Below are 25,680 nucleotides of genomic sequence, written 5' to 3' on the forward strand. Positions count from 1 at the left end.
TTGACTCTCTCTGAAAAGTTGCTCTGAATATCGTAACTCAAACATTTCAGGGTAGGGTTTTTTTCATTGGCTATATGATGCTTAATCACTGTTTTATAGGCATTAGATAGTGTGGGGATTTTTCCCTTCCATAAAGCAATTGGCAGGAAACAAAAATAAATTGAGACCTTCAGATGTTTGCAAATGGGACAGAGATAGAAACAGAGACAGGAGTCAATGTGCTTTGCTAGAAGGTGACCAGGAAAAATGTGATTTGGTTTGGTTCCAGGTGTATATCCTTTTGTACTTTGACACCATCAGACTGTCATCCACCTCTGCATGTGTCAGAGTTATGTATGTGATGAGTGGCCACCTCAAAATCTGTTTGCAAACATATTTATAGAAAAAGTTTAAGTCAGAAGGCATTTAATTATATACTTCCACTCAAACATAGCACAAGCAGTACCCAAATTGCTTTGGTGAGATGCATTAATTACCAGTTGTCAAAACAAAATGTTCTGAAACTTAAATTAAAGCTGGCCTTTCTGGTCAAGAATGAAGTGAAATGTCCTTTAGTATGAAAGTAGAGTCAGCAGTCTTTAAAAAGTTTCTCTTGGCCTGTCTTGGTTTTTAATCTCTCCCAAGTCCATTGCTGAAATCCAGGTCTCCCCCAGCACTGCTGCCGTGGCTTTGCCTCGCTGAGGAAGCCCACAGATTTCCCTGCTGAACCTCTGCAAGGCAGCACAAACAGCTGTTGAGTGTCTCTGCTTGCCTCATCTACTCCCTCCAGCTGATTTGCATGAGGTCTGGAGACCTTGGTGGAAAATAATTGCTTGTCTAATCGGCCCAGAGCTCTTGGAAGCCAGATTGCCAAGGAAGCAAATCCGGTGTGTTGTAATTGCTTACAGCGAGGTGTTTGGTATTGCCAAGGCTGGCTTGCCTAAGGGGTGGGATTTTTGTTCTTAGAAGACTTACTTTATTCCTGTCTCTTCAGTTTACAGGGTGAGATTTAATGAGGCATCAGTGCTTGTCCTTTCCTCAGTTTCCCTGTCTGTCAAGTGATGGGAATGCTCTAGTGGGTTTTTTATGGTGTTTGGAGGTTTCGCTCAAGAGAGTCCCTCGTCTGAGTGTGCACCAAATTTCTGTGATTTTTTTCTAGTATCAGCAGACCAAGGCACCAGGGGATCAGTGTGTCACCTTCCTGAGCAAAACATCTGTGCCACCAGAATTAAACCAGTGATGTGGAGAGCGTGGCTGGCACGGTGTGTGCAGCTGCCTCCTTTCTGGGACACTGATAATCCATGCTCAGCTTCCATCCCCATGTGTGTCGTGACTTATCTCTGGCACACAAAATTAGAAGGGGGTAGAGAGCAGACATAACTTTCCAGTATGGAATCGCTGCCTATAGATGCAATAGTATTTCAAGTGGCTTCAAGAGCATTTTCTAGGAAGGCTGACTGACCTTCCTGACCGGCCTTTTTAATTCATCAGAGGCGCTAGAATCCAGCGTGAAGAGTGAATGGGTAACAGGAAATAATTAATGCTCACACCCATTTCTCTAATCACACCTCCATCAATGGGAATCATTGGCAGATTGACTAGATATGGTACCAGCTGTCGGTATTCCTCTCCCTGGGTGGTCCTGTGCCACCTGGCAAACTTCTGTGGGATGGTGGGCTTGCTTTTCCACAACAAACAATGCTGGAGGAGGCCAGAAAGGGATGTAACTTCCCTGGGGCTTTTGCCATCTCTGGAATACTGTGAATCACTTTTCAGATCCCACCCTTGCCCATGCTTTGCACCTTGCCTGCCAGCTTGAGGAAACAAAAGCATCTGCTCAGCACAGGACAATGTGATAGGAAGCAGCAGCCCTGCCATGACTGCCAGCAAAGCCAGCTCTTCACAGGACAGGATGTGATATCTTTGTGCTGATTCTGGCATGTTAAAGCCTTTCCTTTGGTTTTTCTTAATCCAGGAAGTTTACAAAATGCCTTGTGTGTTTGGGGCTGAAAACCCTGCAAGTTGATTAAAGCTGGCCAAGGAAGCAATCCTTTACTTTCCAGCTCTGGAGATCCCGAGGCTGGCAGGGGAACAGGGAGGAGTGTGGTAAACTTTCTGAGGATGAAGGATAATGGAGCTCCTTGGCTGAGCCTTGCAGAAAGGGTTGTCGTAGAAACTTCCTCTCTTTAAGTATTGAGATAATCCAGTAGTCCAGGTGATTTTTTTTTTTTTAAACGCTGGAAACTTTGGCTCTTAGGAGGTCCCTGAATTAGTGGCAGCAGTAAGTGGGAGCTGCTACATTTTGGAGAGGGAAAGAGCTGAAGTGAAGCATCTTTCATTTCAGACTGAGACATGTGAAAGCTTCATGAGTCAAATACTTGCTGAGCTCTTCCAGGCTGTGGGCAGGAGGTGCAGGGGGACCTTTGCTTGTTGACTGACAGTTCTCAGCAATTCCCACTGTATTATTAGCTGGAACTTGCTGGAACTGAGCAGTGTTGTCAGGATTTTGCGCTGCTGTTGACGGGGGGAGATCCTGTCATGGCACTCCTGGCAGAACAAGCACCTAATGGATGACTTGGCCTTCCTGAGTACCCTATCTCCATAAATAATTTCTATTTAGGGAGGCTCGTGCCAGCCACTCCCGTGCTGGGAACAATGTCCATGGGCAGGAAGCAGCTTCAGGTGCTTGTTGCCGGTAATACTTTGTGATTTCCCTGGCACTGCTGAGTGCCTCAGTTTTCCCACCCCCAGTTAAAAGAGCATTCCCAGAGCATTGACTCATTCCCCATGTGCTGAAATGCAGTTCAAGGAGGAAGGAAGAGGAGAGCAGGGATTGCAGTGTCCTGTGTAACCTACTCCATGCGAGGTTGTCCCATCCGGAGAGGGGCTGCACAGTCCTTCAGCCTTGCTCTTCCACCAGCTATAAAAATCATTTGGAAACCAGGTACTCCCACTGGGCAGCCTTTCCTTTCTTCTCCTTCCCTTTTTTGGTATTTCTGGATGCTGCTCCATGTCCAGGCTTTCCTTATTTCTCAGAGTCTGTGAAATAACATGGATTGTGGCACTAATGGTGAATCAGAAAGGGAGGACAGGGGGATTAACCAACCTTCCTAGAAAAGGTTGTTGTAGCTGATCCTGCTGAATATTTGCTCCTTGCAGTGTTGCCTAAACTCAGCTTCCTGGCTGTGAGGGAGTGGGAGAGAGTGGAAGAGTAAAGGATTCTCTTCTTGCTGATCTGTGCCACCCACCTGGCAGCCCTGCACTCTCCTTCATGGGAATGCAGATTAATTTTCCATATAATGATTGAAAAACCAGCCCCTTGCAGGAGATGTTGCTGCTGGCTGGTACTCAGGGGGTGATGTTGGCTCTCTACATGCCGGGAGTAGTTCTGAGAAGTCAGTGCAGCAGTGCTGACAAAAAATCATCTCACTTGTGTTTGAAATGCTTGATGTTTTAGGAATCTGTGACACTTGTCTCTTCTTAATAAGACTTAAAATCACAGTCATGCACTAGATTTAATTTTCCTTTATTTTTCCTCAGCTTCACCAGGAAAAATGTTGCAAGTGTTTTGTAGGAAAAATTATAGGTGTTTGATTTTTCAGGTGGCAGTTCTTAGCTGCTTTTGGGTGGGGTTGGTATACAACCATAGGTAGGCATAAGCTGCTCTAAAACAGGATTAAATCTCACTCCAAGGAGAGCATACTTTAGCCTGGGTATATTTCTGCTCTAAGTAATAAGCTGGTCTAAAAGAAATGGCAAATTTCTGGTTTGGAGCACATGGTAGAATGAGGTGTTGAACCACAGGGTGGGGTCCATTTCTAACTAGGTTGACTTGTCTGTCAGAGGAACAAAGAGTACCGAAACACTGTTTATTTCTGTAAAAAAAGATAACAGAATTTAGCAGGAGACAGCATGGTAGCACAGGAACAGGTGAGCACACAGAGCAAAGAGCAGCTGACTAAGAGATGACAAAACTCCCATCTCTGAGTAGGTGGGAGTGACAGTGACGACACTCCTGGTGACGTGTCAAGTTTCTCAGTGGACATTTGCTCTGGCTGGAGAGCCAGGAACTTGCATGTGATTTCAAACTATTTTTGTGCATTCACCTTGCCCTCTTGCCCGCAGGGGATCTCCAGCAGCACCTGCAGGCCATGTTCATCCTGCTCCGCCCAGAAGACAACATCAGACTGGTAGGTTGGCTTTCTGCTTATCTCCTGTGAACCAATGCAAAGGTTAAGCACCACTTGACAAACACACCTGTGTAACTCAGGGAAGCAGTGGTGTGTGTATGTGTTGGAGTGGTTTCATCAGCAGGTTTGGGGAGTCTTTGCAACCACGAAGGTAGGAAAGCAGTTAGTTGTGAAAGGCCTGCTTTGGTTGTTCAATGAGACAAATTGTATGGCTAGAAGGTTGTACTTTGAACCCAAGTACTGAGTGTCTGTGCTCCCAAAAATACTGTAACAATTGCCAGAGAGAATAGGTAAATTACCTTTGTGTCCTGTTTAAATCAAGAGTAGGTGACTTATGTCTGAGCAGAGTGACTGAGTCTGCCCTTCTGTGAGAGTTCAGTTGTGTTCCTCACTCTGCTGTCCTGACTTGTGGCATCCCAAAAAGCCATGGCTGAACAGGTGGGAGCATGTAGGATCCCCGTGTAGCCGTGCACCTGCACTGTACCTTGGCCTTCTCCTTTCCTGGGCTGGTGCCTCCTATAATGATGTAAAATGAGGCATTGCTGTTCGCAGCATTGATGCACAATCCTGAAGAGCTCCAGAAGCCAAATGTGAGCAGTGAGGAATTTGCCTGGGACATGTTGAAGTGCTCTACAAGGCCAGGCATGACTGCAGTGAGTCTGCACCTTTGAGCACTCAGTAGCCTGACGTTTGTTTCCTGTGTTTTCTTGGTGCATCTTAGCAACGTCTGCCCAAAGAAGGACTGCCAGCATCCCAAGTATTATTCCAACACCTCTGGTTTGCTGAATCCTCCTGAGCTGTGCTGGACATGGGCTGATTGGATGAGTATAGCTAGGAAACAGCCAAGGTTATTATGGAATGCTTTAGCTTCCCAAATGACCACTGAAAATAATTTGCCATAAGCAAGCCAAAGGACCTACTCCCCTAAATTTTGCCAGACACACCTTGCTGTCATTAAAATTTCAGTGAAGGTGATGGGAATGGGGGTTCTCAATGCTTTTCAGAATCTGAGCCAGGGTTAGAACATTGGAAACTATTGAACAGGGCATTGTTCAGCAGTATCACTGGCTACATTGTGTGATTTGGGACAAATTAGCCTTAACAGCTGAATAAGGACTTTGTGGGCTGAGACATAAACCCTTTTGTCCAGAGCTACATTTGGAATGCTGAAATCTTGCATGAGGTTAAGTTCGATAGTCTACTTGAATTTAATTGATTCTTGACGAACGAAGGGTGTGCAGGGCTGCAATGGACTCTCTCATAAAACAGCAGATACAAATGAGATTTGAAATATAAACAGTACTGAGAGAAATGCATTCTTCTCATTTTCTTGGCTGCTGTCATTCAGAGGGCTGGGTTCACAGCTCAGGGGCCAGCAGAGGAATCTAATCCTCTAAAAACCTACACTTGAAATTTGGAACAACTCTTGTTTCTTGGAGCTGTTGGCAGAGGTTTTTAGCCTTCCGTGAGAGTAGGATTAGAGCCATGGTACCAGTGTAAGATCAGTAGGAAGGAGGAAAAGGAGTTAAGAATGCAAAGTGATTGAATATGTTCCTGTAGCTTAGCAGAGCTGGGAACTTGAAAGTTGAACACACACTTTTTTTGTCTTCAAATCATTTATCTCCATGAGAAATGTGTTCTTGTATGAAACACCTACTGTTGTGGAGCGTGAAAGGTCAGTATGAACTTCTTGGAATGTGCTGTTCATAAGGGCTGGTGAAATATCACATCATACTTCTGATGATACAAGAATGCAGCAGAAGATAAAGTTGGCTTGTGTTCAGGTGAGCCTAAAACTTAAGAGGAATGTAGCTGGCCCTGAAAAGACTACAGGGGATGACTTGTTTTGACCAGACTACAAATAACCTTCCCAAATTGAGGAGAAAGCTCTGTACAGATGAGCTGATTGAGAAAAACATTCCATCTCATCACAGTCCCTGAAGCCAGGCCATCCTCCCTAGAATAACTGGGATTTCAAATATCTTCATTTAAAAGGCATCAGAGCAGTTGGTGTGCTCCTGCTGGCAGGTGAGCATGTGAACTAGCACTTCATGGAAAGGTTAGAGCTTCATTTGTAGTTTGATAGGCACATTGGGGCTCTAATAGTAACTTTGGAAGTTGGCTGGTGTACAATGTCAATTCTGCTGTTTTAATACTCCAGTAAATTTAGCAAAACATCTTATCTGCCCAATCATGGTTCTTAGCACTTTGTGCTAAGGGTGTAAGTGTTGAACCCAGAGATTCACACTAAGCCATGCCCTGTTTCTCTTAACTGACCTTTGAAAATCCCACCCTACCAGCTATGTGACCTTTGCTCACTGTTTGTCTTGCCCTGCTCTAAAGGGTCTTGCATCAAGACTTCCCATTAATGCTGGCCAAATTGGTTCAGCAAAGTAAGTTAGATTTTGTTAATCCTCTTGCTGCTGTACTGTCCTCAAGAGAAGCAGAACAGAAACTCCTGTGTGGATGCTCCAGACATGGGGCAGCTGTGTCTGTCTGCTCCCATTTTAGGCAAGTCTGTGCTGATTGTTGAGGTTTGGTTCCTAATGTAGGTAATTACTTTAACCACCAAGGCCTTGGTGATTACTTGCTCTTCTAGGTTGAAGAGCACCTTTCTGTTTTCCCACAAGTGGTTAGTTCTAGAAACAACCACCTTGGGGAGAATTCACACCTTGAAGGACTGGCCACTTTGATCCTCCGTGTTTCCAAAGGAATCCCAGTGATTCAAGAAGCAAGAAGGAAAATAAGGCTGGTTTTAGCATGACTTATCCTAAGGAGATGGGGTGGGGCACAGTCTCTGGCTGAACAGAGCACGGCTGTCTGCTGGCATCAGCATTTGGGTAGTTTCTGTTGGTCTTTGGTCCAACTGGGCAAGTCTGGAAGACTCTGTCAACACTGTCTCCTGCCTGCACTTGCTATCCCACCCCATCACCAGAGCTGCTGCTCCCTGCAATGCCACTGGGAAGCTTTCCCTGCCGCGCTCAGCATTCCCTGCCACGGAACACTCCACTGGGATGGCGAGCTCTGTTCAGCTGCCAGGCACTGGTTTAACCTCTGTCATAGACTCCACCACGTGTTGTGGTCAAGATTTCCCAGCTGGTGGTGGACAGGAGAGCTCTGAGATCAGAGGGGGCTTCCTCTAAGCTGGGAGGTGCTGCTCTGACCTCAAGACCAGGTTGTGAACAACTAAAGGAGCATATTGGGAAAAGCAGCCTGCTCCTGAGAGATCTCACAAATTAGTTAATTTCTTAGCTTTTTAAGGATGACTTTTTCAACTGGGTTCTCTGAGCCAGGACCTCTGTGAGGACCACCAAGAGGCATCTCCACAAGCTGTGGCTCGGGAGTATGAGGAATTTGGGTTCTGTTTGTGGAGGATGTCAAACACCAGACTTCAGCCACTGGGTTGCAAGGAATTCAGGAACCAAGTCCTGTTGCAGCAGGCAGGGATCTGTCCACAGCACAGTGCAAGGCTGAGCTGGGATGGCTCCTTCTCCCCCTGTTTGCTCTCTGCTGGCCCTGCTCAAAGTTCAAGCAGCAGTTTAACAATATGGTAAACACTGAGACCAGACAGAGTCTTGGTGTTGGATTGGGCCATCCAAAGTTAAGGTTTAGTGTACAGAATTAAGACACTTCCTTTCTAGGGATGTCCTAGTTTCTCTGGTTGTGATCCTGTGACTAAAATAGCTGCAAACAGCTTGGAACGGAGTCCAAGAAGTGTTGCAAGTAAAGGCTGCTTGCTGCAAGTGTTGATAAGCAAAACTTTCAGTGCTGGGCTCCCTTCCCCAGGCTCCTCATTAACCAGCAGTCTGTCTGCAAGACTTCCTGGAGTCCCTTCAGTTCTCACTTCCTTGTGGCTTCTGGAGGAGCAGCTCACCTCAGTGCAGCCTTCCAGGAGCTTCAGCATTGGTTTGACGTTCACAGTTTAAGTAGTATTTGATTTGGGGGATTTTGGGCTGAACACCAGTCCTCCTAGAGCTCTTTTGCCACTGGGGTGCAAGTGAACGTGGCAGGAGCAACGAGGCATGATGACTTTCACCTTTCCTGGGCAATCTGAACCAGTGAAGGATACAGCTTAGTCATAGGGATATCTTTTCCTGCCAGGTGTAAAGCAGTACGATTGCTTCTGCACTGGGGAAGTTGCCAGAAGAATTCAAAGGGCCAGCAGGAAACCACGTATGAATTAGGTCCTGATTGTCTGTCCAGCTGCCTGGAAGCTGGTGGAAAGAGACTCATTGGAGGTGTTGTAGCACACAGTAGTTTAAAGGAAAGCTCTGGTTCTTGGGGCAAAGCCCTCTGAAGGTGAAGGTTCAACACCCATCTGTCTCACTGATGGTCCACAAAGCTCACTGGGCTGGGACCAGTCAGAGGGCTGTAGCTTGTTCAAAATCAGCCTTGGTGGGACAGAGCAGGGCCTGCAACCAGGTGTGCAGAGTGCACCAGGAACGTGCCAGCTGTTGAGGAGGGCACTGTGTGGGAGTAAAGCACTTCTTACCCAGCTGAGGAGCGTGGGACATCCATACCAGTCCAGACTGCATCACTGCTTCTGCGCCTGTCACTCAGCATGAAAAAGTGGCCTGTAAAGGTCATAATGTGTGTTTTGCTGACTGCACTGCTGATCTCTTCCCCTTCTTTTCTTCAGGCTGTAAGACTGGAAAGTACCTACCAGAACCGCACTAGATACATGGTAGTGGTGTCCACCAATGGCAGACAAGACACGGAGGAGAGCATCGTCCTAGGAATGGATTTCTCTTCCAATGACAGGTACCCAGAGTGTCCAGGAGAGGAAGTCCTTGTACTCACCCCCACACAAGTTAACTTGTAGAAGTCACTGTCTGGAGTCCTGTGTTTTCTGGGGATAAGCTGCTTCAGCTTTTCTAGCCTAACATTTTTCTTGAGATCCAGAATTGCCTTTTTTTATTTCTTGGTGGTAAATGTGAAGGCAACAGTGCAGGTCAGCATTTCCCCCATTCCTCCAAGCATCAGGCTTCTGTGACGATGTTCAGTGTCTCTGAATGGTAAGGTCCCCAATCCCTGCACCTGCACACCAGAGACAGGGACAATCTTCATGCAAAGAAAGAAAAAGCTGAAATTGGGGCAGCGGGATCTCAGCATTCAGGAGAACAGGTAATAAGAAAGGGGCTGTCAGGCAGTCCCTTGCCAAGGTCATGGCACAAAGCCCTGATGGCAGTGTCAGGGTTGATGATGGCAGGTCTTGCACACCATGTGCTGTCCCCGGGCAGCAGTGTGTCATCAAGGTTTAGTGCTTCTGCTTCATTCATTTAAATTCCTGCTGACCTTTCCACAAGGCTGCAGAATGTGCCTGGGAAGCAGCTTTTACTGCAGGAGAGGCTGTAAGCCAGGTGACAGCAACCTAGCACCTTCAGGGGAAGAAGCTTCACATTTAGAAGAGCACAGTGGGCACTTTGGAGAGGGCATGGAGGCACTATTAGAAGACAATCAGCTGGATATTCAGTTTGGAAGGTTTCATACTCATGCTTACTCATAGCACAGCTGCTACAGGAATGAGTCTTGCTTTTGACACTAGTTGGAATAAATTACTTCCAGGTAGTTAGTAGGATCACTAGAAAATACTTTTGAACTATTTGGCTAAGAAATTGCCTTCCAAATATTGCCTGCAGCCACCCTGCTTGGTTTGGATGCTGAGCTTGGGTGATGCCTGCTAAAATGGGGGACCAGCTTGATGCTGCCCCTGGCTCCTGTCTCTGCACATGTGTGCACAGCTGTGACTCAGAGATGCTCTTGCCTTGGGGCAAGAATAACTTGTCCTTGCACAGGTTGCTGTGAGCTTGGAACTTGGCTGTGATGTACCAGGGCAGCCACCTTTGATAACTGAGAGCTCACTGGTATTCAGTCTCTAATAACATAGCAGGGTCATTTTAGCTTTCTGCTGGAGTTCCTGGTGTTCTGGATGGTCACTGTGATCTGCCCTCCCCGAGCCCACTCGGTATTTATAACTCCATGTAGACTTGTTGCTATGGTCTCTGATAAGCGCTCGCTGAACAGTATCACTAAAAATACCCCGGCCACCTTGGGAAGCCTTTTAAAAACACATCTTTCCATGAGCTCATCTCATGTTGTCAACAGAAATAGCTGCGTGCCGCAGTGTCTCCTGGTGCTGGGCACCAGGCATGTGCATTTCCAGGGCTCCCTGTCTGACCCTCCAAAGCCTGGTCTCTCCCTCTTCCCCCTCTTCTCTTAAGCTGGAGACTGGCAGGGGTGCTGGAACTGGTGGAAATCTGGGAGCACCATGCAAAACATGAGAGCAGGAGGCAGTTGAATTCAGTTCTTCAAGATGCTGCTTTGATTATGGAGCAGTTTTGCAGCTTTATGAGATTCAGCTCTTAATTTAACAACATGGAGGAGGTTGTGTTGGGTTCCCCTGCCCCTGCCTTTTTTCCATCACTTGGTTTCTGCTTTTAACTTGGCTTTTTGCTCAGCCTTACAGAAATCTTGGGGGACTGTGAGGGCAAAGAGAGCAAAGCATCTGAGAGAGGAGAGGGATTGCCAGGAGGTGTCTGTATGGGATGGCTGGTGTGCTCATTCTTGAGGGCGAAGAAGGGTCAGGAGTCAGCCACAGGTGATAGGCTGAGATTGCCAACTTGCCATGCTGCCAGTCATCCTGCTATTGCACTGCTCTGCTCCCAGTCCCCAGCAGCTGTGGCTGAGGGACAAACAAGAAAATAGAGCTGTGGATTGCAAAATCAGAGCTAGAACCAAACCTCTTGAGCCTGAGAGGGATTAATCTGTAAAGAAAGCCTTGAGCTGAGTGAAGACTGTGAGCCCCCTCTGACCTTCTGGACAAAGTTCAGTGGTTTTGGATCCTGTTTGCTCTTCTCTTGGGTGTGTTAACCCTTCAAGCTTGCTTGAAAGGATAGTGCTGTGCCCTGAATCTGGTTAGTGATCCTTGCCAGGCCCCTGTAGAACAACACTGGCCCTGTTTGTCTCTGAAGCAACAATGGGATTTTTCTTTTTCTTTTTCCTAATGAATACAAAAATACGCAACTATTGCCTTGAAATTAGAATAATAACATGGTGCTGTAGTAGATAGACTGACTTTCTCTTTCTCACTGCAGTAGCACTTGTACGATGGGCTTGGTGCTGCCGCTCTGGAGTGACACCTTGATCCACCTGGATGGGGATGGGTGAGTGCCTTTTGTGTGTTCTGTGTTAATGCAACCTAGAACAGGGTGTGTAGGGAAGGATTCCAGTGCTTGCAGAGCTCTCACAGGTCCAGCAGCCCTCCTCTGTTGACCTGTATCGGGTTAGTAGGCTCAAAGGCCCTCAGTCACAGTGGTTGTGGCAGGAAACACCAGTAATTGACTTATCTGTGAATAAACATGCACTGAGACAGTGGCTTATGTGTGTGTTTAAGCTGGAGTAAAGGAGCTTTTACTGGAGAGTGGGTGTGTAGTGAAAGCTCCTTAAAGGGATCCTATTATGTGTTCCTCCATCATGCTTGCAGCAGGCAGCACTCAGCCCAACATAAAGCAAGAATGATGTTTCTCTGCCAAATAGACACCTGACTTGCAGACTCCTGTTCGTGCCAGTTGCTCAGGCTGTCCAGTGCAGTGCATGCAATGACTTTTCTTTCCTTGGTAGCTGCCCCAGGATCTCTTTAGCTGGACTCTTGCTCCCAGCTGTGGTACTGAATTTGTGTTGCCAAGGTAAACAGCACAGCCCAGCACTGTCCCACTGTCTTAGTTTCGTTCCCAAACAGCAGCTGCTTAAAGAAGTTATCTTAGAGCTTTTAGTGTGCTATTTTGATCTGTTTGCTAGCTGAACTCAGCAGTGTATGCATAGGCTAGACCTTTGCTGTTCTAATGTGCTAAGACTATCAGTTATTAACTAAAAAGTGGCTTTTGGGAGACATTTTTACTTTGCCTTTTTTCTTTTCACCAGAGGGTTCAGCGTATCAACAGATAACAGGGTGCACATATTCAAGCCCGTGTCTGTACAGGCAATGTGGTAAGTACTTACTACAAGCTGTCCCACTCATCCTTTTTCCAGATGTTTTGGCTGCTAAACTCTTAAAAACCAGGTGCTGCTTTACGTTACTGTGATCTTGAGACCTACTTGAGCAGCCAGAAGTTTACTTCAGAGACAGGGAAGGAAGTTTGGTACCAAAGGAAAAAAGAGATGTAGGTGCTGGTGTACAGCAGCTTTGCCTCAGCTGAGGGCAGGAAGGAATAGGGTAATTTTCCTTGCAAAAGGTTGCTGCTTTGAGCCCAAAGTCACATTGCTTTGAGTATATATTTGAAATGTTTTGAGATATGTTCATTGTGATAGAGGAAAGAAAAGCTGCTTGCATTTTTCTTTCCTTTTAGGGTGGTTCATGTAGTGATCATGAAAGTATTTCTGGCTCGAGCTTCTTTGCATTGCAAAAATACATTGCCTGTCAGCGATGCTGCTGTCACCCCAGTGATTTTGACCTGGATCCTTCTGATCCCAGTCAAAGATTTAAAATAAGCTAAAAATAGGAGAGGGGGATTTGTTTCCCAGCAGCAGCTGAAGAAACTTCTGACATCCCTCATGCAGTGAGAGAGGGCAGACACCTAAACATCTCAGTGCAGTCCTGAGCCCTTGGTTGTGCATGTCTGATTCCTGGGTGTCCCTGCCCTGCACACAGGACAGCTGATGGCACAGTAGGAGCTGTCAGCACCCTGTCTTGGATACAAACTCTGTGCATCTTATTTAGGGCTTGGGTATTTGTAGTAGATTTTGGAACCAGTGACACGGGTGCCTCTGCTCTCTGAATGGTGGGCACCTTCACTGCTATCCAGGCTTGTTCTGGCATGCTCCAATTAAGACATGCAAGCTCTGGCAGCGTGTGGGAATCCACAGCCTTGCAGGACAGCTTGGTGCACGGTGCCAGGGGTTTGTATCAACTGATGGGACATGAGCAGCATCCTGGATTTGGCTGCTGCTTAGTGCTTGATACCAGCCTGAGGAAAAAATGATAAACCTACAAGTGTTGTTCCCCCGCTAGGTCTGCTCTGCAGAGTTTGCATAAGGCTTGTGAAGTGGCACGGAGCAACAATTATTATCCAGGGAGCCTCTTCCTCACGTGGGTCAGTTACTATGAGAGCCACATCAACTCTGACCAGTCGTCAGTCAACGAGTGGAATGCCATGCAAGATGTGCAGTCCCACCGGCCCGACTCGCCCGCCCTCTTCACAGATGTGTAAGTTGGGCTGGCTCTGCTGAGCCAGTGTTTGACTGTCCCCAAATGAGGAGGGAGTTTCCACAAGAGATTGCTCTTAATTAAGTATTAATAAGGAGAGGCTTCCTGTTCCGTGTAATAAGTGGACTCCTGGTTAGGTAAACACCAGCAATGGAAGTTTAGCCCTCCTGGGGCTCCCTTGCATCTCCTCCAGCCTCTGTTTTCAGTTTAGTCGTTTACCTTGGGCTTTGCTTGCAGACCTTTGCTTCTGCAATCCCATGTTACTGGTGAGGTGTGGTGTACCTCAGCCTTGTCTCTGCTGGTTTTGAACTCTTGTTCCAGGCCTGGAAGGAACAGGTTTCTCCGGACTTTGCTCTTACACTGGCACGTGTCTGAGCACATGTTTAGGCTAACATGGTCTTTTTATCCTTACCCAGTTCCTTTTGCTGTAAAGTGAAGTGTTTATGTATGGACTTCAGGTGAATGGGTAGACAGTTCAGAAAGGCAAAATTTACGGGCTGTATCAACATTCAAGGTTTACCACCCTGGTTGTTAGTAACTGCTGATGGTACTGATACCATGTAACCTGAAAGGTAGTCTGTGACCAGATGTGGTGCCAAGTGTGAGGGTTTTCACCTGCCCATTTTATAATCACTTCACTGGCCCCAGCAGCTTTCCCAGAGTAATAGTGCCTTTGGTTGATTTATGCTTCCAGATATTTCCTGTTGCTGGAGTCTAGTGAGTGAGTAATGATGCTGAGCAGTTGTTCAGCTGTGAACAAGTCTTCACACTTGATTGTTTTTTAATGTACAAGGCGGGTGGCTGAAAAGTTTTGGCAGGCTGACAGATTAATATTTTATTGTAGCTTTTCATATATAAATTTTATCTAACCCACCACCCTTTCCCTGGTGGCACCTTGAAATTGAATGATTTCCTTGGGACACTTAAACAGCATTCTCTTAATGGAATCCTGAAATAATGCATGAGGTTAAAAGGACCAGGAACTTCCATGATTTTTATTTGTGAGCCACCAGTTGAACACTTGTAACATCCATGCCCTCCCCAGCCTGGCAGCCTTCCAGAGAAAGGGAAAGGTGGTGGGACATGTCACTGCTGGGTCCCTTGTAAAGATGCTGGGTGAGCCAGCTCCATGCTGCTGCTCTGCTGCAGCTTCCCCTGGTGTTACTCAGGCTATTTTTGCAGCTGGTGATAAGGCCCCTGGCAGCAGAGGCGGGAGGAATGCAGAGGCTTAGCTGCCCTCGTCTCTCCATGTAAGGAGTTTTGGAGCTGTTACCTTTCCAAGAAAGGTAGGGAGAGGCTTAGATATTGCTCCAGAGGGTATAATGCAGCCTTCCCAATTTAAATTTTACCAAATACCAGGGGCTCTCTGGATGTCTACAATGGATTAGGAGCATTCAGTTGGTGGCTTTCATATACAACTGTGAATCTAAACTGGGCTTTACTGTCACCTGAATTCCCTCCAGAGGACATGCCTGGGGGAAGTAGTGTGAGAGTCTGAGACTCTACAGAGTATACAGTCTATAACTATTTTAAAAGTGTCATGAATCCAGTTTGTTTTCTCTCCCAGTGACTCTCTTGCTTTCTTCTGACAGCCCAACTGAGCGGGAACGCACGGAACGGCTGATTAAGACCAAATTAAGGGAGATCATGATGCAGAAAGATTTGGAGAACATCACCTCAAAAGAGGTGAGTGGTGAGGGTGCAGCACTGGAAATGCTGTTGAGCAATCTAAAGAGCTCCGTGCTTCATGCTATGAAGAAAGGCCAGAACAAAAGCTTCACATGACTTCCTTGTGTCCCTCGTACCCACGCAGATACGCACGGAGCTGGAGATGCAGATGGTGTGTAACCTGCGGGAGTTCAAGGAATTCATTGACAATGAAATGATAGTGATCCTTGGGCAGATGGACAGCCCCACACAGATATTTGATCATGTCTTTTTGGTGAGTCCTAACAATGAATGCAAAAGTAAACACTCCTAACACTTTTCACTATGAGTTGGTTGACACAGGGGCCTCTGGAGGAAGTTAAAGGAATTCTGAAGGAAAGGTTGGTCGATCCTGGGATCAAATACTCTTAAGCAAGACAGTAATGAACAAGAGCAGCTTGGCTTTTTGGTTGTACTGAACTTTGCCACGTAGCACCAAGCTGTAGACCCTGTACCTAATGGATGGAAGGGACAAGGTGTTAATTCTAACAGTTTCTCAGGACTGTTTCCATTGGTGTAAGACCAGTTTTGTGGCTTTAACTGTCCAGGGTACCCACATGCCAAGCTCTTGTGTTTGGGGAAGACATAACATAGCAAAGAGGGAGGGGAGCTGTGTGACACCCAGGTGGAGTGACGTTCTTTTAACATGGAAAGCTCTTAAGTTTGTGTGATCCAGGAGGAACAGAGTAATGTAACAAAGAATCCTGGAGATAAGTCACTTAAGGAAACATAAACATTTTGCTGTTTAATGTTTTGCTTGCTTAGTTGTTGCTGGGGCCTGTCTTAATTACTGCAGCTCCTTCTGGTGAGTCAGCGCTCCGCTGGATTTCCCAGCCCTGGAGCCATGGACACAGGTTTGGTTGGGCTGTCTAGCCTGTGAGGTTGGCTCAACTTTAAACAAAGCCATTCCTCTTGGACCAGCTGATCCTTCCAAATGGAGAGGGCCTCTCCCAGTCTCCGGCTCAGAAGGGATGGTCTCTGTTAATGTGAGCACTCCCAGGATATCATGTTGGGGTAGAGCCAAGAAACTTGGAAGTACCTACAATTTAATGGATTTTTTTTGCAGATTATGTGTTATAAGGAGAGAGAGGGACCTGTTACAGGCTTATGGTGTTGACCAAAAGCTGTTACAGGCAGCTGGATGCACTGCAGGGCTTGGAGTCTTGGCTCTGAGTTCATTTAATGGGGAGAAGACTTTCAAACAAGGCTTACAGGCAGCACCAAGAAGAGCTGTGGTTAATTTGTGGAATAAAAGTGTTTGCAGAGCAGCTGCTGTAGTGAGGAGCAGTGCTGCTGGGGCTGGGCACCAGCTTCACCCAGGAGCCTGTGTGCTGCAAGGCAGGGTTGTGTGGTGAGAGCTCAGAAGGGCAAGGAGCTGTTTCCTTCCATGTGGAGGCAAGAGCCCTGTGGGATCCCATTTGAGGAGTGCTAGAAGAACTAAGCAGGAAATAAGAGGACTGATAATGTTGGTAATTGTGGATCAAAGGACAGGAGAAAAGGCTTTCACCCCTGCAGCATTGTTCTCCCTACCTGTGGAAACTGATGGTTCCCAGGCCTGAATTAAATTGTTCTTCCTTGACTGAGACATTAAACTGAGTCTGGGCCTTGGTAAATACAATCAGTCGTCTTCATCTGGATCATCTTTCCATTTGGGAGCCATTTTAGGGCAGGGAAGCAGAGAGCTTGTGCACCTTAAATTTTGAAGGAAGCCTTTGAGTGGTTTTGTCCCCAGTCAGGTTTGTGTTTGAGCAGGAAGCAAGCAGCTTGGAGGCCCTGTGTGTGCTGCAGAGGAGAGGGTTACCTAGCCAGGGTTAAATGCCTTCATTTCTCTGCTCACACAGGCTTTGAACATGGGGAGAAGAGGTGTAACCCAAGTGAGCTTAGGTGTTGCTGCCTTTGATGTTCGAGATGGGTGTTTCGTGTATAAACAGCACCTGGATGGTTCTTAAATGCAGACAGTTTCTCCTCTGTGGGACAGAACTGGCAGCAGCCTCCAGGGAAAGGGTGGAGTGGTCCTGTCTTGCTGAGGTTGATTTGTCAGCGGTTTGCAGGAAGTGCCAACACACAGAGCTGGGATCTTGTTGGCAGAGTTGCTTCTTGTTTCAGAAGGGATGTGATTAATGGGGTCAGAGAAGGTGCTGAGCATCAGTCCTGGTTACCACTTGTGTACCCCTGTGCTCAGAGGACCCCCAGCTCTCCAACCCTTAGCTGGTCAGCTTCCTCCTCTGGTTCACTGGTGACTGTTCCTCCCTCCATCAGGTGCCTGGCCTTGCCTTCCTTTTGCCTGATGTGTCCCTTTGCATGTTTTCCCTGCAGGGCTCAGAATGGAATGCCTCCAATTTGGAAGATTTGCAGAACAGAGGGTGAGTAGCTTCAGGCCATCAGCTTAAAAGCAAGAGCCTGGCCACACTTTCCTATGCAGCAAACTCTATTCCATACCTGCTGTGTAACCTGAGTCTTATTTAAGGGATTGCAAATCCAAACAAGCTCTTGCTTCCTCCAAACTCCTTGTCCCACAAAGAGGCACCTTAATGTAAAAGGATCTTACCCTGACCTTGACTAATGTCCCCAAGGCAAACAAAGGAAGGCAGCAAGCTCATAGCTATAAGTAGTAAAAAGCTGCAATTACTGAACTGGATGCTGCATAGTTGGCTTCATGCCCTCGGCCCCAGCCCATAGTTCTGGACTGATTACAGAGGCACTTCAGACCTCCAGGCTGTGCAGGAAGGAAAATGTGGAGAAGAGCATTTATTCCTCTGAGTGGGGCCCAGTAGGAAGTAAAGTCCTGTAGGAACCCCACCAATGGGTTCCTCTGTTTCCTGCCCTTTCTACTTTTCAAGTTTAGATTGTCCTTTCTCTAGACCAGGTGGTTGTAAGCACCAAGCTTGTGCAATTAAATAATTATTCATGGGTATGGCTTATTTGTGCCAAACCAGTGGAAAAAAACTAATCCTGCTGGTGAACTGATAGTGTAATTCTGTACCTCAGAAATTCAGCCTGGCAAAATTGACTCTTCTTGGTGAGCTCAGGGTCTGCTGTGATTTCCTCGAGCCCAACAGGTCCTACTTGATTGCCAGTGATCTCATACCTGCTTGGGAAAAGGGATGTCACCTTCTTGCAGTTCCCTTGTTCTGCCTGATATCCCAGCATGAGTGCATTTCATAAGCATCTTACGAGTAATCCTCAGGGCTAAAAATACTGAGTGCTGTGTACATAAATACCACACGCTTTCTCTAGCGGTTTCCTTTCCAGAAAATTTAGGGATAAGAAATAAATCCTCCCCAGTGGCTCATTGTCTGTTACATCTCTCTGTAGTTGTTTCATGTGTTTGTTTAGCTCTGGTGTTATTGGGAGGCTTAGTCTTCCTGTGGTTTTGGTGCAGCAGGAGGAGAGATTCACAAAGGGGCTTGGAGAAGGTGTGCAGACACTAATTGCAGGAGCCCCTGTAGCACAAGTGTTGCTGACAGGTAGAGCAGAGGTGGTGGGCAGTGTGACCTGACATTGTGCAGGGGAAGTTTCTATCCGTGGATCTCTGTTATCAGGCTCTAAAGTGCCCAGCAAAACCTATTGTCTGTGTTAGCTGCTGCTTCCTTGCATTAATTCCTGGTTTCCCTGGAATTTTGTTCAAGAGTGCATTTCCAAATGCCCTTGGCAAAGCAAGGCAAGGCTGCAGTGTAGCAGTGGGACTCTCTCTGAACTGGCTGTGTTTCTCCTGCTGTTCCCATGCAGGGTACGGTACATTTTGAATGTGACTCGAGAAATAGATAATTTCTTCCCTGGGCTCTTCGAATATCACAATATCAGGGTTTATGATGAAGAAGCTACAGATCTTCTGGCTTACTGGAATGATACCTACAAATTCATCTCCAAGGCAAAGTAAGTCTTTTCAGAAAACACAACACACCCATTTAGAAGATATATACTAAGCATTTTGTTTTCCTGCTGATTTTCTTAACTGATTTTCCTCCTTGCCTACCTAGCATCACAGCATTTTCATTTTGTGGTTTGCAGTAGAAGAGCATCTCTGTGCTAGAGGCTGCTCTGAACTGCTTCATATCTTTCTGGGATGTGTTTCTAAATTGTGACACCACGTTTGTGGTACAGGTTCTCTTTTCACTTGGAATATGGCTTGGTGCCAGTGGGCAATTTGGGCTGAGCTCAAGGGTGCCACACTAGTCTTCAGAGGTTTTCCTGTATCTCTGTGTTTTTCCACTTTGCAATAACAGCTTCAGAAGAGCTGTTGTAACAAAATCTCTTAGGAATATTAATAAGACCTTATTCTTCAGTTTCTTTGTGTGTCTTGCTCCAGTTTGTAAATTGGATTATCAGATCACATCCCAGACTCCAGCTGTGGCCACAGTGTTGAAAATATGTTTGATAATTCTCTGGCAAAGAAGTTGCTGTTTTCTTAAGCTTGTCAGATGTTTTCTGTTTAGCGATCCTCTTTTGTTCTTTCTCCCACTGCAGGAAAAATGGTTCTAAGTGCCTGGTGCACTGCAAGATGGGGGTGAGCCGCTCAGCATCCACGGTGATTGCCTATGCCATGAAGGAATACGGCTGGAACCTGGACAGGGCGTACGACTACGTGAAGGAGCGGCGCACCGTCACCAAGCCCAACCCCAGCTTCATGCGGCAGCTGGAGGAGTACCAAGGGATCCTGCTGGCCAGGTGAGTGGAAGGACTGATGCTGGTTATCCATGTTGAGGTGTCACACTTCAATGGTTGACTCCATTCTTTTAGTCAGAGCTTGTATGGCTGTGTTGTGCAAGCTCGGGTTCTTAGGAAAGGTAGCGCTCTGCGTTCAGGGTTAGCTCAGCCTGGGAAAATGGGTGTAAGCAGGAGCTGTCAGGAAGCTGTTTGACTTCTAGGATGTTTGGTTTTTGGAAAGTAGCATCCCATGAAGTGTTATCTGAGTGCAGCATTCAGAGCTATGCAGGCTCCAGCAGAGATAAATGATGTCCCTGTTGCTTGTAACATCACTTGGCAGGGAGCTCGCTTTGTCTCCTCACCGTTCCCTGTTGAACATGCCCCTCCTCAGCAGCTGGTCTGGTTTTATTTAGATCCCTTTGGTAAGTGTTGGTGTGAGGGGAGGGGACAGGATGTTCTGTGCATTGCAACAGTGGTGTTTATTCCTGCTTGGAGTCCTGAGGCTGCTCTGGAGCTGGGCCTGGGTATGGGCAAGTGTGTTGTAATCCCAAGCCAATCACCTGACTAGCAAAAGGACATAAATACTGCATGTTTTCTAGGCTGTGTTAAGCAATGTCTTCACGTAACCAGCAGGAAGGAGGTAGTGATACTCTGTTTTGCCAGGTTATGGTATTTTGTTTGGGATCCTGGTGTGCTTTGCCTGGGAGCAGATCTGCAGCAAACAGAGTTACCCAATCTGAGCCTCCTGCCACAGGAGGTGATCTTAGCGGGTTTGGACCAAAGTAAATAGTAAATTTCAAAGCTTTTTGGGAGATGCCTGCTTTTTGTAAAATCATTTAGTTTGGAAAACAGCTTTAAGGTAGAGTCCAGCCATTGTTTTATATGCTATTATTTACAGCAGCTCTGTCACTTGTGTACTGTCTTTAGGGCACACTTCTTACCTGTGTCCTCTGCTTGATTCTGTCCCTTCATGTCTGTTCTGTCTACTTGCGAAGACCTCCATTCCCTTTCATTGCAATAACTTTTTCTTCCTCCTTTGCTCTCCACCTGTTCCCATCAGCCTGACTGTGTTTGTTGCTGGGCCAGTATTGGATTCCCAATTTTTACACCAAACCCTTGGTCTGATCTCCCCTGTCGCTGGAGTGTGCTTCCTCTTTCCCTGTCTGCACAAGTAAACAACCTCAGGACTCCTCCCACCTTATTCCCTGACCAGGTGCACCCACAGGATCTTCATCCACCAGCTCTTGCCATCCTTCCTCTCCCCTGCTCCCCAAACCCTGCCTGCCAGAGTGACCCTCTTTCTTTCTAAAAAGCAGCCAAGTAGTATCAAGTCTCAAGACAGATCATGTGGAATAGACAATTTTAAAAAATAGTGCCCTGCTGGACTGAAACCCTTTGAGACAGACACCACACCTGCCTTGGGTGCCTCATGTGACACCAAACATGCTGCTGGCACCAGCTAGTAAAGGTCAGTGCTTAACTCTGGGCCAGAGATGCCCTGACCAGTGTAGTGTGCATTGAGCAGACTGGGAAATTATGTCTCATTGGTGTAGATTGGATGGAGAAAAAGAAGTTTTTTAGGTGTGAAAACCACACAAACAGGTTGGTGAGCACCTGTGAGGAGCTCTGGTGTGGGAGCAGCTGGTATCTCACATCTTCCAGCCCTGAGCCCAGCAGTTGGCTTGGGTAATCTGCCAGTCTGGTAGCTGGTGACATGCCTGCAAAGCCACCCTGTACAAACATTTTGGTTAAGGATTATTTTTCCCTGTCTTTTAGTAATTTATTTTTTGGAGGTATATCTTTCCTGCTGCCACCATTTACAGCATGTGGCCTCCCTTCCACTGGAGCCCTACCCTGCTCTGCAAGTCCCTGTACAATGGCACAAACAGGATTACTTGTGAGGCTTTAAAAAATGCAAGAGCAGTGTGTTACATCTGTGTAGGATGAAAAAGCCTGCAGTAAATGAAGCTTCACTGAAGCAAGGAATGGCCCCTCCATGCTGCAGAGACTGTCCCTCTTTATCCACTTCCTCTCTCAGCTTCAAACTGCTTTTTTTCCCCTTTTTTTTTTTTAATTATTTATCTTTGCCCTCTGGCTGCATTGTTTATTGCTGCAGTATTCCAAGACAGGTAAAAAAACCAAAAACAAAAAAAACCCCAACAGATTGACACTCATGTGACTGCTCCAGTTTCAGGGGGAAGGTATGTGAGGGCAGCCATGTGCTCACACTATCCAGTTACGGTTTTGTGCTGGGGTTATAGCAACTGGGATATGTTTTCCAGCTGTAAAATGAAAACCCCCTGCCTGCTTTTAGTCACAACAACAAGTGTGTTTTGCTCTTTGGGACTGTCATACTTCCTGGGGTTAGTTAAACTGTCCCCTCCCTCTGTTGATAAACACAGCAAGGCTGAGCCAGGCCTGTTTCTGTTATTAGTTATAGATAAGTCACAGGAAACCAGTGTTTGGGATCTCTTGTGCCTTGTGCAGCTTGTGAATCAACAGCATTTTTGTACCCAAGCCTGGAGAGCTGGTGGGAGGTGTGGGGGGCCCTGGTCCAAAGGTGGTGTGGGTACAAGCACCAGGAACGTTTCCCAGGAAGGTCAAGAGGTGGCTGTGGGCTCTGGGAAGGGAAGTGGGCTCCTGTTCTCTGACCTGCACCTCATGCAGCTTGTCAGACTGGGGAAGTGTCAGATTGGAAGATAGCACAGTGGTGCTTGACATCTGGTTTGGTCCTCAGATCTGTGCCAGTTGCTCACACTGGAGGGTAATTTTTACTTTCAAAATCAAATGTGCAGCAGAGAGCTGGATCTGAGCACTGAAGTGCCCTCAGAAAACACCAGCAGCTCCCCAGGCTCTATGAGCAGAGATGTCAGATTCCATTCAGAGCCCAAGCAAGAACCTGCCTCAGGGAGAACCCTGTTTCTCCTGCCAGTGTCAAACTGCTCTAAAACCCACTGGAGATGGAGCATGTGCACCCCAGGACAGTGCCTTTGGCTCTGATCTTGACCCTCCTCTCCTGTGACAGGACCTGATTCTGCTGTGTGTCACACGGGAAGGTTATCACTGATTATAGGGTTGGAAAGCTAAATCTGCAATGGATTGTTTTCCTTAGCTGTTGGGCACCCACAACTGAACTGGCACATGATAATTAGCTCAGTACCATCTGTTAATTAACTTACCGTGGCCACTGGATGTGTCTGGGAGTGCCTGCTCATGCTAGCAAGGGACTGGAGGGTTTTTGCAAGATCTGCAGCTCCAAGGAGGTTTCTGTGGTTTCTGTGTTCCTCCTAGGGGCAATGGGTGGAAACACATCCCTGTGGCCGTGGCCACTCAGCAAACCCTGGCAGCCTGGGCTAGCTCTGGCATTTCATGGCAAGAAGTTGCCTGCAGTGCTCTCTGTAAGCCCAGGTGCATGGGTTGGGGTTTTTGGCAGGTGGAGTTGAGGAAGGTGATGCAATGCCACTGGCAGTTATTTGGCCTTTTGATGGCTCAGAATTTCCTAAAGGGGCTTTCCAGGAGCTGGAGGAGTTCTGAGCTTCCTTCCTGTGGAAGGTGGGTGGTAATTTGGGCTGTGTGTTTACTGTTAAGGATGTCTTGTGTGTTTTTGCACACACCCACCTCTACTCATCCCACCCTATCCCTCGGTTACAAGAGCCAGCTATTGATAACTGAAGCTATTCAGAGAAGAAACCACAAGGGAAATTGGACTTTATTCAGTGTCCACCCCTTGCTTGTGTCCACCACAAGGGGTTCTCTCTCTTGTGGTCACCACTCACCTGCTAGCAGATGGAAAAATGCTGGCTGAGAAAGGAGGACCAAATTCTGCAGTCAGTTTAACATTGCATTTGTTGAGAGGACAGATCCAACAGCGCTGAAAAATGGGGAGGGCTGTGTGGAGCCGAATGGTGCCATGGAATTTAGCTCCTGGAAAGTGGCTCATTACTGGGTCAACTTCTCCAGCAGCAAGTCTGGCCCTGAGCTGTTCAGGTGAAGCCGCAGCTGTGGTCAGTGACTCCAGCATTTGGCACAGTTTCTGTTGTAGGCTGTGTCCTTTTACAACAAGGTGGATCTGGCTGTGGTACGTAGAAATTACTCACTGTTTTCCTTTGCTGTCCTTCCCTGCAGCAAACAGCGGCACAACAAACTGTGGCGCTCACACTCGGACAGCGACCTCTCGGATCACCACGAGCCCATCTGCAAGGCTGGGCTGGAGCTGAACAAAAAGGAGATCACCACCTCAGCTGACCAAATCTCAGAGGCCAAGACCAATGACAACCAGCAGCCCATGTCTCCCATCTACTCAGCTGAGCTGGACAGGGAGCAGCAACTCCCAGAGGACACAAACATGATAGAGGACGTGTGTGTGAAGGAGAGAAGGATCCACTTAGAGTTTACTTGCAGAGACTTCCACACTGAGCAGATGGAGGACAAGCTGAACCTGAACAATATCAATGGCTGTACAGCAGGGTGTTGTGTAGACTCTGTCCCCCCTGACAACTGCCGTGCTTCTGAGGCCTTAATGCAGCTCCAGCACCCCTTGGAAATAACAGAGTTTCCTGATCTGACAGTGGATGATCTAGAAAAAGATGCCCTTAAGCCTGATATGAACGTGCACTTGGTTCCCATGGAAGAATTCACTTCATGCTTAAAAGACTTCCCCCAATCCCCAAACCAGAATTCCCTAGGCCTCCAACAGAACCCTCAGCCTGAAGTGACAGACCTCAGCACAGACAGGATTGATTTCTTCAGTGCTTTGGAGAAATTTGTGGAGCTCTCTCAGGAGAGCCGGTCACGAACCTGCTCCCATTCCAGGCCAGAGGAGCAAGGGACTGGGAGGAATGGGGTCTCCAGGGTGCCCGTGCTGGAAGTGCCACCTGCTGCAGATGGGGGTGCAGATGCTCAAAGGAACAGCCCTGGAAACTCTCCTCAGCCATCCGATGACTCTTCCACAGATGAAGAGCAACAAAAGGTTAAAATAACTTGCTCAGGTTTTTTAGGAACTGCTGCTCGACCCTATCTCTGGGCTGTTTTCTGCTGTGGGGTGGCTGTGGATGGGATTTTCTAGCCCTGCTTTCACTGGACACAGTGTTTGGGGAGGGATTGCTAGATGCATCTCCCTTCCTTCACTTTTAGATACTTGCCCTTTTCTGCACTTTTTCCTTAAACATCAGTTTGCTGGCATTGGCAAGGCCATGAGCTGACCTTGACCTGACCTGCTGTGCTGTTCTCATGAGAAACTTATTTTTGAGTTTTGCATCAGGAGAGAAGAAAGGTGGGACTTGACCCACTAATATAGCCAGACCCTGAGCCCAGCCAACATCCCAAATCTGCACAGATATTTATCTGACTTGAGAAATCCACCAAAGAATGGGGCAAAACTGGCCCTTTTCCCTGGTTGGGAAGCACCAGCATTGAGGTAGTAAATCAAGGCAGGTGTAGAGCTTCCACTGCTGGAGGAAGAAATTAACCTGTCCAGGTCTGGAGTGATGGGATTGGGCACGCCATGGCTCACTTCTCCTGGGTAGAGAGATGGTCTTGACAAAATTTAGTAACCTCTAAATTTAGGTACCTTTTTGCTGTAATTGCTTTTCAGCCTCCAGGACTCTCACAGGGATTGATGATGTCCGGGGCCATCATCTTCTGGGAGCTTCTCTTATTTAAATTCCATCCTGCATTGCTTGAATCTTTTCCATCTTCATGTGAGGCAGTAAGGCTCTTCCAAATATAATAGGCCAATGCTCTCTCCTGTGATTTGGCAGAGAATGTCTGTGGGGACTGGGAGTCCCCCTGGCTATTTTCCTCTGGGAAACCAGAGCATTTCAGTGGTTGGTCATTCTTTTTGCTGTACGTCTGTCTGCTCCATACATGAGCAGAATTTTTCATGTTTTCAGTTCAAAATAGTACTTTTAGCAGTGTTAGGATTCTTTTTGTTTGTTGGACTTTTCTTCATTTAGA

At 47.1% G+C, this 25,680-nt stretch overlaps 1 protein-coding gene across 4 annotated transcripts in view; it reads left to right on the forward strand.

Annotated features, from left to right (window-relative positions):
* SSH2 (slingshot protein phosphatase 2) overlaps nucleotides 1-25,680 on the forward strand; it is a 91,316-nt gene that overhangs the window by 59,331 nt on the left and 6,305 nt on the right. For 2 of the 4 annotated variants that reach the window (XM_041482919.1, XM_041482920.1), the window contains 11 exons: nucleotides 4,105-4,169; nucleotides 8,809-8,930; nucleotides 11,264-11,332; nucleotides 12,090-12,155; nucleotides 13,177-13,371; nucleotides 14,964-15,057; nucleotides 15,185-15,313; nucleotides 17,395-17,441; nucleotides 18,808-18,954; nucleotides 19,546-19,746; nucleotides 23,851-24,694. In XM_041482919.1, coding sequence (XP_041338853.1) covers nucleotides 4,105-4,169; nucleotides 8,809-8,930; nucleotides 11,264-11,332; nucleotides 12,090-12,155; nucleotides 13,177-13,371; nucleotides 14,964-15,057; nucleotides 15,185-15,313; nucleotides 17,395-17,441; nucleotides 18,808-18,954; nucleotides 19,546-19,746; nucleotides 23,851-24,694 — 1,979 coding nt within the window. Of the gene's footprint in view, nucleotides 1-4,104; nucleotides 4,170-8,808; nucleotides 8,931-11,008; nucleotides 11,031-11,064; nucleotides 11,084-11,263; nucleotides 11,333-12,089; nucleotides 12,156-13,176; nucleotides 13,372-14,963; nucleotides 15,058-15,184; nucleotides 15,314-17,394; nucleotides 17,442-18,807; nucleotides 18,955-19,545; nucleotides 19,747-23,850; nucleotides 24,695-25,680 lie in introns of those variants that run through there. The other 2 variants (XM_041482921.1, XM_041482922.1) reach the window with 2 other exon arrangements.

This window comes from Pyrgilauda ruficollis, unplaced genomic scaffold (genome assembly GCF_017590135.1).
Source record: "Pyrgilauda ruficollis isolate IOZ18807 unplaced genomic scaffold, ASM1759013v1 scaffold59, whole genome shotgun sequence".
Classification (NCBI taxonomy): Eukaryota; Metazoa; Chordata; class Aves; order Passeriformes; family Passeridae; genus Pyrgilauda; species Pyrgilauda ruficollis.